At 27.9% G+C, this 11,900-nt stretch overlaps 1 protein-coding gene across 1 annotated transcript in view; it reads right to left on the bottom strand.

The window, feature by feature from the left end:
* The window catches only part of LOC105363677 (uncharacterized), a 52,081-nt gene that overhangs the window by 34,183 nt on the left and 5,998 nt on the right, over positions 1-11,900 (bottom strand). Inside the window, exons 2-4 of the mRNA XM_011501428.1 lie at positions 11,442-11,867; positions 7,329-7,586; positions 1,273-1,486 (exon numbers count right to left, since the gene is read on the bottom strand). Of these exons, the coding sequence (XP_011499730.1) occupies positions 1,273-1,486; positions 7,329-7,586; positions 11,442-11,867 (898 nt within the window). The remainder of the gene's footprint in view (positions 1-1,272; positions 1,487-7,328; positions 7,587-11,441; positions 11,868-11,900) is intronic.

Genomic DNA, 11,900 nt, shown 5'->3' with positions numbered 1-11,900 from the left:
TGTGACGAGGTGGCTGCAAAAGAAAACTCACTCTTTCGAACGTTTATTTATTCAAACGAAGCTAACAATTGAAAACAATTGAAAGTTAGTAAAGTTTTGTCTGATGTATTATGTCCGAGTAAAGATAGTAAAGTTTTGTCTGATTCTCTTGTTTGTTACTTACAAATCGTTTTTTTTCTTTTTTTTTTCTTTTTTTTTTTTGATAAAAAATGATGACATTAGAAATAATATTTTTATTTAAACCTAAATTTTCGTATATATTCATTTTAAATTATTGTAAAAATTTATGAACCATGCGTATGTAAAGATTAAGGATCTTGTATATAAAATTTAAAATTAGAGAAAATATTTAGTGCGAATGATAATTTCTATTATTTATAGTATCTTTGTATTTACATTCTTGTATTGGAAGCAAGAAATATAAATAAAATAATTATTAGTCTAATATATTTTTAGTTTTACAAGCATTTTAATGACTGTAATTAGAATTTATCACATTGAAATATGGGTTATGTAACATAAAGCGCGTTAACAAGATTCGTTATTATGAATCACGGTGTTGTAAATTGTTATCATATACGTTGTAAATAATTATGATAATTTGCGCAATGTATAGCATAATTTACGTGTTTCTTCGTAAAAAAAAAAAAAAAAAAATGCAAAATCAATTATTGAAAATCATATTATTTTATATAAAAGTGTTTAATATCATCCGATTATAGGTATAAAAAATTCAAATTAAATATTTTTTTGTTTAATTACACAAGTAAGATTTACATTTTCCATTTGAGAATATGAATGAACATTTTTTTATTATTATAAAGAATAGATTTTTAGATTATTGTTATTCAAATAGTTAAAACTTTCAAAATTTAATGCTAATGACATTCAATTGTATTGAATAACTGTATATAATATATGTTTGTTGCTCAAATATAACAAATATAATGAAAGTTATAATCTATTAATTACTTTCTTTCTTTTCTTGCTTAATAATAATTTATAATAATTATTTTGTACCAACGTTTTTTTTTTTTTTTTCAAACATAATTTTTTTTTATACTTTTGTTTTTGTTATTTACTGATATTAATATATAAGCGGAAGGCAAAGTAATGAAAATAATTGCAACAATAGATATTACCCGATTGCTTTTAGTTATAGACATAATTTCAAGTAAAGTTATTAAGTTTTTTTCTATTTTTTTTTTTTTTTTTTTTTTTTTTTTTTTTTTTTTTTTTTTTTTTTTTTTTATATTAATATACACGCTTTACCTTTTTCGTCGTCGACGAGAGCTTTTTTTGAATGATTGTACTTTCCAAACCCCGATGAGCATTCGCGAGTCTCTGGATTGACGTCATCGTTGGCAATGTTATTGACTCCTTCGCCGTCGTTTTGAGGATTTAACGAATGACTCTCGAATTCCATATTAATGCTTTCGGAGCTTTCAGCATTTCTGTACTGTTCCATGGCCTGTTGCTCTAGTTCCTGAGTATTAGATTTATAAATAATTAAAGTATCATTTAAATACATTTTACAAAATTATCCTCGTTACTCGAATATTTTTTATATACAATTTCTTCTATTATAATAATTTATAATTACATAAAAATAATATAATATAACCGGTGAATGCAATTTGTTATTTAAATTCAAAATTTAAACGATTTTCAGATGCAGCACATTACTAAAAGCCTTCGTTATCGTTATTACGTGAAATAATTATACAAAATAAAGTTTTATAAAAAAAAAAAAAAAGTTTTCATTTACATATACTATATTTATAAAAGATTTATTAGTTGCAATTGTAATGGTGAAAAACAAATTCAATTGTGAAATAAGTTGTTAATTTTCCAATTAACAAAACGTTATTTATAAGTTGATATGTTATTATAGTTTATCAGAACAGAATATTAATTTTAAAATTAAAATCTTACAATTGAAAGCACCCGAAGAATATTTTTTTAGCAAATACAAAATACTAATTAAGCACAAATATTAAAATATTATATTTTATATATGATTTAATTGGATTTATTTCTTTAGGCGCTTAAATAATATTAAGAAATTATATATATATATATATATAATATACATATATACACACAAACACACACGCACACTTTTGTCTTATATGTAATTCTATGATATTATTTATGCAATACTTTTTTATTACCTTATTACAAATGGAATTCTAAATAAATTATATTTGCTACAAATATTACTCTGTATATGAGCTATAATGAGCGTCACATATATCTTACGAAATATAACTTACGTTTATACAAATTATAATAAATCATGAGACATTTAATTTAAATACATTTTGTTAAAGAGAAGATTTTTTTTTTTTTTTTTTTTTAATGTAGATTGTAACTAATTATTCATGTTTTATTAAAAAAATAAGAGTTATGTCGTCAAGTTACGTCGTATAAATAAATAAATAAATAATTTAATAAAATTTAGTTTAAAAATTATATAATCGTAGATTATCTAAGCGAAGACGGCTATTATGATAGTTTTGATTTGTATAACTTGTCATTCCGTTTCAGAAATTTCGTTTATTTTATAAGTTAAAAGATAGAATTACTTGAAATAAAAGAATAATTATTCGTAATTTATTATTATATAATATGAGAAAATAAATTAATTTTCTTTTTTCTTTTTCATTTTGTTCTATTGCATATTTTAATAAATGTATTTTTTTTTTAAAAAATGTCTCATATTATTTTGAAAAAAATTTTAATTAAAAAAATTTTAAAGTTTATTTTCTAATATGAAATATTATATGTAATTAAATTTAGCTTGCAATAGCGTCTTAAGAAATTCAATTGTAATTAATGATTATTTTAAATAATCAATAAAGATTGTTAAAAATTGTTAACAAACAGTTTAATTATCGATATTATTTCAATAAAATTTTGTAAATAAATGTAAATTTGTTTTGAAAAACTCTGTATAAGATGTTCAAAATATTTTAGAACAATATTTGCGATGTCTGACTATATAAAAAATGAGAAAAAGCCAGTTAATTGTGTTAATGATTTTATTTGCCATTTCGTTAATTGATATGTAATAGATTTGATATGGATTTGATGTTTGATGAATATTAAATTTGTAAATACTCGTTTTAAAATAGAAATTTTGTATGAGCTAATATTCGGAATAAATCGTTCGCAGATGGAAAATATTTTATTAATTAATAATTGCCAACGTACCACTAACATTTTACTCAAAGGAGTTTTGACAATTTAGCATAAGTTAATGTTTAATCAATTTAATGACACCGTAGATGACAAATTACTGTTTATCCAATAAAGTTTTGTTAAACTTTAGCTAGAATGGATGCGTTCGGCATTACATTCGGCAAACTTTCAAAGCGAGGAAAATGAAAATAGTGAATTTCAAACTGTAATTAAACATTTTTCTTTAAAATAAAGTAATTGATTATTTGGAATCAGATTCAGATTTGGATATAGTTTATCGAAATTGCAGACTTATATTATTGGAAACTTATTTACCGATAATTAAGTGTACATCTAAATTAAATTGAACTAAATTTAAAAGATGTTTCGGATCTCTACGTATTATTATCAAGACGATGAAAGTCATGAAATAAGAGAATTAAAGTATTTTATTATTTTTCTTTGTGTTATTGTATTTTAATTCAATGAGCAGCAAGTTTACTTGGAAGTTTTGTCATTTATAAAAATTCGAACAATTTATGAGGATTGGAATTTCGAGTAAATCATGCTTGTTTATTTTCGAAAATTTAATGAAATGATTTCCGTTCACTTTATTTCAGACTGCTGATACATTAAGATGAGTCTAAATTTGGAGCATTACTTCATCAAATGGAAGATGGGGTTGGACAAAGAAAGGGCCAAGATCGTGACAAAAAATTGCCGTGTCACTGAAACAACACCAACTATCATTATGTTAAAATTGTATGAATTGAGCTCTGAACTGCTTTCTCATGCATGCAAATTGTATGAAATTCAAGATTTTTTGTTTTTGTTTTCAGTTTTAAAAGTTGAAATTTGTTCTCATCTGGGAAAATATCATAATTGATTATTAATGTTGAATTAATGCGAACTTGGGAATAATTATATTCTAAAGTCTATAATTATATTTTAAATACCAAGATAAATAAGTTTATTATAAATTTTCATACTAATCGTTCTTGCTTTATATGTAAATAAATGCGTAATAATTTTAAACTTTTGACTAATAATGCAGATGACCGCGTAGTATATATATTTGTATTTTTAAGTAAGAGAGGTAAAAAGTCAACAAACGAAACGTCTGTTTATTCTTCATAATTTACAATTTCCGATAGGAAAAGTATTTTAGGAATATCTATTTAATTATATATTATTATAGACATCTATTTCTATTATTCTAAGAAAGTATATTTATAGTATCCTATATAAGAAAGAAGTAGAGTTATTATTTGCGAGTACATAGTAACATGTAGTGCTGGAAGTTTCCCCTTCCTGTCCAACTACGAACAAAGCAATTCTGTTAAATAGCCTACTTATTAACTCGATTACTCTTTTTTTTTCTTTATAAATAGAAATATTCCTTTTCACGATGTTGTTATTATTTTATTTAGGTAGGAAGCGGGAGAAAATGATACGACATTATGTATGTACACATCATTTCAACTAAGGTTTTTAATCTTAGCGATTATAATTATAGAGTAAGATGACAAAGGAAGAGGAAAAAGGGAATGAAAGAAGAGGCAAAAAAAAAAAAAAAAAAAGAAAAAAAGAAAAAAAAAAAAGAAGAAGACTAAATGATGGGAAAGAGGTAGAGAAATAATAAATTAGTCTAAATATAAGATCGAAAATAGGAATGCGCCAAGTAGGAGAATATTTTGTTATAAAATAAAAGATATATAAACTATTATACTAAAGTGAATATATTTTTCATTTCTTATTCAATTCTATAATTCAACTTTCTTCTATTCTTCTTCATATATTATTACTATTATTAAATAACATACAGCATCAATGAAAATAATTGCAAAACCTAAATAAATATTTTTGTTCTTTAATCTTTGCCTAAAACTGAAAAGTATGTTAGAAATGTAGTTTTTTTTGTATTTTTGTAATTCATATAACTTTTGTATCCCATGAAATGCTTTGATCGTATAAAGAATATATTTAGACGTAACATTCTTAATATTTTAGGCATAGTTGTATGATAAGATGAATTGCCAGATGGATTAATTTCGATCAGTCGATTATAATTTTTTTTTTTTAATAACAATGGATGATTAATTAATCTGTAGCTCTTTATAAACGATATTTCGTGAAAGAATATATAGAAATAATCAAAATAATATTAACAGTAGTTCAGCGTATCTTTGTATTAAATTTCTTTTCTTTTCTTTTTTTTTCATTAATTAAATTAAAAATTGAAGGTTATAGTAAAATAAATTTTTATTGGAAAATGTTTGTTTTACAACATCACTGTAATATAAACGACAAAATGTTTTCTGCCACATTTCATTGAAATATTTATTTTTGTGTAAGGCGAGCCGTTGTTCATAAAATTATCAGCAGAGAAATTTCGAAATATATTATTGATTTAAGCCAACGTGAAAAAGCAATAAATTTTTTTATGAATATTACAAGATTAAATATTAGATGCATATAGATTTAGTTTTTATGTGAATTTTGTGTTTAAAATATATAAGTATGTGCGAGTAATTATATATTAAATATATAGTATATCTAATATATAATAGTATGTGCTAAATATTTGCAAATACATTCTATGATCATTATGTATAAGTGTTCGTGAACATATTGTTATAACTAAAATGACATTTATTAATTTTTCTCAATATGTCACGATAAGTTTAGGAAAAATGGACGATGCATAAATTTTATATGATGTAAAAGCGATTTTAAAGAAATTATTCTTAATGAAATTTTTACTCGGTTTTTTGGTACGATTTTAATCAATATAAAGTTCAATATAAAAAAATTAATTCGATAATCGAAATAGCCAAACAAATTAAAATTTGTTTTTTAAAGCATTGATATTCGTAAAAATGAGTTTTTCATAATGATAAATATAAAAGTTTATAATGATTGTTTAGAATTCGGTTTGTACTATAAATATTTTGCTTTATCTAATATTAAAGAATAAACTACGAAGTTTCAAATATTTTGTTATTTCAAGTATTTTTATTTCAATTAAAGGCAATATTTTGACGGATAACAATTGAAATTTCATTGAAATTTGCATTAAACTATTTTATTTAAAGAAATTCATATTTCAATTGTGTAAATGAAATATGCTTTAATTGGATGAAAATTTAAAAAAACTTATATTAATTATTTCTAATGTATTTTAACTTGAGAGAGAGAGAGGGAGAGAGAGAGAGAGAGAGAGAGAGAGAAGAGAAATACAAAGAAAAACAATTAAAAAAAAAAAAAAAAAAAAAAAATCCTCTACTTTCACGCATGCAAATAATTGAAATTCTTTACACTTTTTTTATGGAATTTGTTAAGTTTTATGTTTATCGTCATTGCATCAGCATATCTCACATCTGAATTTATTTAATTAGAAATTAGAGTTTATCGGCGATAAATGTGCAATTAACTCGATTGCCACGGCCGAATATCACGATGAACGCGATGACCAGATTTAACAGATATGAAAGTTAATACGAATAAAATTGACTGAAAAATCATCAGATTGAACGAGAGCGCTGTTGTTTATAAAATTGCAATTTATTACTTATTATTCGTATTCGTAATTGAAAGAGCTCTTATATAAACGAGGACGCGGTCTGCCGCTAAGCGTTTACCCAGCGTGAAATACATTTTCGCTTTTAATTATAATTTAATTACAAAGCAATGACTTATATTATTAAGATTATGACAAACCAATTGAAGCCAATATAAAGTCGGAGGTCTCGCGCTCCAATGGCGACCAACACAACAGCATGTAATTGGGGAAAAATTCTCGAAGGAAAGTTTACAATCTGTTTATAAACATTCTTTATCAATTCGTAACTCTATAAGGTCCCCTCCCCATCTCCTCAATCACTCTCTTCATTCCCCCTCCTCCACCACATCACCGACCACTAGCATGTATAATGAATTTGATAAAGCCTATGCATCCACGCTCGCCTCTGAAGTATAACGTAACGTTGCTTAAAAAAAACAACAAACAACAGCAACAAACAAACAAACAAACAAACAAACAAAACAAAACAAAAAGGAAAAATAAAAGAGAAGTAAAAAAGAAAATTCAGGGCTTTTGAGCTGCGGTACAATCAAGCTAAAAGTGCTTATTATGCTAGGAGTACTTGGTATCGAAGCGCGAGGCACTCCTCGGACGTCCTGTACTGCTCCATGGCCTGCCTCTCGAGCTCGTCGTACCTCCCCTCGAAACCAGCCGCCTCCTCGATTTGATTCCCACCAAGCACGTCCCTGTAGAGGCGCTTGGTCCCGGGCGTCTCCGAGCCCCCGGCCTCGTCCTCCGGTGATTCTTTGCTCCCGAACCTGCGTCCATGTGCCGAGCGCGGGATGCTCGTGCACACGGTCAGGTACTCTCGTTCTCTGCGCTGTCCGCCCGACAAAATTTCGTTTCACATTGGTAAGCGAGGTTGACTTGCCGCGTGAGGGGTCCGATCTCCGTGGTTTATCACCGGTGCGGTGGGTGGGTGGGTGGGGGGGGGGGGGAGGCAGTGAAGTGACGCCGGCAATGCAGGGAAAAATTCGGGATGACCGTTGGCCAAGTAAGAGCGCGTCTTACCATACCGGGCTCGTTCTACTAAAATCGCCGACGTCGCCGAAGTGACTTACGATCGAATCTTATGATCGAACGGGAATGAAACGGGAATGAAACGGGAATGAAACGGGAATGAAACGGGAATGAAACGGGAATGAAACGGGAATGGAACGGTAATGGAACGGGAATAGAAAGGGAATGAAAAGGACGGGATGAAGCGACGGTTCGCTGGAATTCTCGTAGCCGGTGCACTCGAAAGGGGAGCTGCCGCCGTATGGGAATGGACAAGTGCTCGGCTGCCGACGGAGCTAATGTTCATCGGCGCATTGAATTCACGTTACGTTATTGAGTTCGTAAATTAGAAAATGTTCGATGGCCGATAGTTTGCTCGCACGATGGTTAGTAGTTATTTGCTTGACAGCGACTGACCGTTGGCCCTTGCATAGCCCTCGGAGTTGATTAAATATTTCAAAGTGCTTGTTGCGGCCGATGTTATATTTATCGAACGGATGTAGTGGAATCAATTCAAGTCGAGCCACAGGATTATTTATTATTGATTTAGTTGTTGGCAAAAATTTCTTAAGTTTCGTAATTTTATAGATTATCGATCTCGTTAAATAATAAAACAAAAACCAATCAATTTTCTTTGTAGAAATAAAGATATTTGCGATGCAAATGTGCTTATTAATGCATTAAATTAACGTTAAATTTTAGCAATGTTCTTATTAATGTGACTGCAATAATTATTGTTAATCATAAACGTCTTGTGAGCGTTGACGTAATAAAAAAAAAACAAAAAAAAAAAAAAAAGAAAAAAACAAAAGAGAGAGCAAAAATGTTTCGTATAAATAATTCAATCTCGAATAATTTGAAATGTTTTTGTTTTCGTTCCATCTTTTATGGATTTTCCTAAATTATTGAAAAAAAAAAACAAAACAAAAACAAAATGGAAAGCATAAGAAATTAATTGCAATATCCTTTGACAACGACTAAAATAATGCTAATTGGGTATGAATATGCATCGAATCGACATTATACGGATTCATTCACCAATTCATTTTTCAATACAGAATTTTCTTTATAATATAATATAAAAATTTATAATATAATATAATAAAAAATATATAAAAAGGGCATGTATAGAATGAACTATTTTAAAAATAAGTATAATGGAAAATTCTTTTCTGTTATCGTATTCGAATGCAATTTAAAAATCATATATATCAAGAATATACGGTGTCGAAATTAAAAAATATTTCCTCAAAATGAATAATGAGTTATAATTTAGCATTAATTGTCGGATATCGGTAGACGCGAACGAAGCATACTTTCAATACATTTTGGAAATATTTGAAAATTTTTATATTCTTTATGATTGAAATATATCTAGTCTATTCTCTCTCTCTCTCTCTCTGTCTCTCTCTCTCTCTTTTATTTTAGTTTTTTAGCTCTTTAAATTTAGCACAGATTAGATTTTCGTTATTCGGGAAGGTTATACGTGTAATGCCATAAATGTATTCTTTACTGTGAAAACCAATTTAAATATAAATTCGAATAATGCTAACTTTAATTAAAATACTAATTAGATTATGGCATAAAATATATAAAGCGAATTCACATTTTCATTATATTATATTGAAAAATAATTATATACTTTTATATTCTCGTGTTGTTTTAAAATTTGCAATTTAATAAAAAAAAAAAAAAAAAAAAAAAAAAAAAAAAAAAAAAAAAAAAAAAAAAAAAAAATTAAAACCCGAGTATTTATATGTAAATGAATTACAATCAGTGGCATACTATTTTTACGGCATCGTATTTGTTATAAAAATTATAATGAAAATTTCAAGCTTATTACCGGCATATAAATAAAGATTGTAGCGATTGATACATCCAAGATGCTTAATAATAGATTTACAATAATAGGAGAGATTGGGAAATAAGAACACGAGTTAAATAATTTCTCAGCTTTAGACTTACATAAGCGCGACGATAAATATATTTATAATTCGAAAAGGGTAGAATTGAAGGTGCTAACTAGCGCGATAATGTAATAGAATTATTTATTTGCATTTCACTTCGGATAAATGCCGATAATACAGTCAAAATTAATCATCGAATACTTGGATTTGCGAATAAAGTTTAGTCGATAAAATTTCTTTACAAGCCGCAGTCCAATAAATAATGTGAAATAAAAAATTAAAAAATTAAAAAATAAAAAAAAAAATAATAAAAAATCAGTATTTTTCAGCACTATTGTTAATTAATTAATTAATTAATTAATTATTTGCAATAGAATTATGTGACCTATTGCTGTCGCTTTCCAACGACGTAAAATAACTTAGTAAAATCCAAATAGATTATCTCCTAACAATTAAATAAAGTAATATTTAATTATTTTTTTTTTGTTCACTATAAATACATCAATTGTATTTTTCAACAATGGCGAATTAATATGATGAGCGCATATTACGATATTTTTCTACGATAAAAGAGTATTATTTAAGTTTTATTCTAAATTAAGGATTTTTTCAATTACAAAAGTCTTTGAGTTCTCTAATACTATTATTAATTGTACGGTCGTTAAATTGTAAAATAATTTAGAATAACATGAATATATTATATTATTACTTAAATAAATACCTAATCGTTCAATAGTAAAAGTCAAGTATTGAAAATAAGAAGAAAATAGACTTTCAGCAAAGGGCCATTTTTCAATAGTTTAATAAGATAAATATTTTATATAAGAATTTTTTTTTTACAAATTCGAAAGTAGAAGTTTTTAGGGAAATTCTGAAAACAATTTTGTGATATTTAAAGGAATAGTTAAACTTCTCTGACTAATTCTTTAAAAATGTACGTAAGAAATTAATTGGATTCTGTTGTTCTTTCATCCTTTAGACGTAAATTTGAGGTACAGGAGAATTTAAATAAATTTAATTTAAATTAATCCAATAATATATATTTAAATCTCCGTTCGACGATGACATGTTTGGCCGAGAATAATATTAGATATGAAATTTGTAAATAAATTTAGTATTGTTCAAAGTTGTTTGGAAATGTAAAGTTTGGAAAATTAATAATAAAATGAAGGTATGATAGGAAATTACAACTTGGTATTGCATCTGTCAATTATAATATAATTTTGTAAAACTATATCGAAATATTAGAATCCCTATTTATTGTTTATAAAGATATTTGCGAATGTTATTTGCAAATAAATTTCAATGTTTAAATTTAATTTGAGCTTATAATGCCTTGCTGCTTTTTAAATCTTGCAATGACAAGATTAAAAACGAAAAACAAAAAAACAAACAACAAAAAACAATTCCGCTTTAAAATTTCACAGCTTTCGGAGTTAGTAAGTTCGCATTAACTTTAATAATAATGTAAATAGCGTTTCGTTAAATGTCCTTTTAAGCTCTTTTAAAGCCTTAGAATTGGCTATTAAGGAAGTCTTGGGGCTAAAAAGGCAAGCGATGGTTCAATTATATATTATTGAGATAATAATAATCAAGTTATTTAACCCCGTTCTCTCTCTCTCTCTCTCTCTTTTAGTCAGCCACCGACTCCGTTACCGGGATCTTTATTAAATTTCACGGGTTTATTAAATACGGCTTAGCAAGACGTGGGGTACGACGGAGAGTCAGGCACCCGGGGTTAAGTGATTGTCACGAGTGCTCGCGGTTACCGGCTGTGATCCCTTATCCAACCACCGGCTCGTCGAAGTATTGGGTTTGACGGCTGCAGCTGCTGCTACTACGGTGGCTGCGGTCGAGGTGTTCGAGGATTGTAGGAGTCTGCTAGTGGCGGCCTCGGCGAGACTCTTCTTCGGTCCCTTGATCTGGTTACGTCTGACCTTCATCGCGCTCTTGGTAAGGAGTATGAGGTTGTTGAAGTCTACACCCTGGTTTTTACGCCTTTGAGGGTAGTCGGTGATGAGTTTCCCGGGTCTTTGATAAACGGGTATGGGGGTCGGGCTCTTGTGGATGGTGCTCTGCTGCGGCATCGGCGACTTGGTCACGGACTCCTGGATTCTGATTGGGCGATGTAGGATTGTCGAGCACATGCCCGCCGCAGCCTGCGATGACGTCTGCTGCGGCTGTTGTTGTTGCTGCTGCGATTGTTGTTGTTGTTGTTGTTGTTGTTG

The sequence above is a fragment of the Ceratosolen solmsi genome, unplaced genomic scaffold (assembly GCF_000503995.2).
Source record: "Ceratosolen solmsi marchali unplaced genomic scaffold, CerSol_1.0 scaffold3, whole genome shotgun sequence".
Lineage (NCBI taxonomy): Eukaryota > Metazoa > Arthropoda > Insecta > Hymenoptera > Agaonidae > Ceratosolen > Ceratosolen solmsi.
Note: the sequence above shows the minus strand (reverse complement) of the source record. Positions and strands in the feature narration are given on the sequence as shown.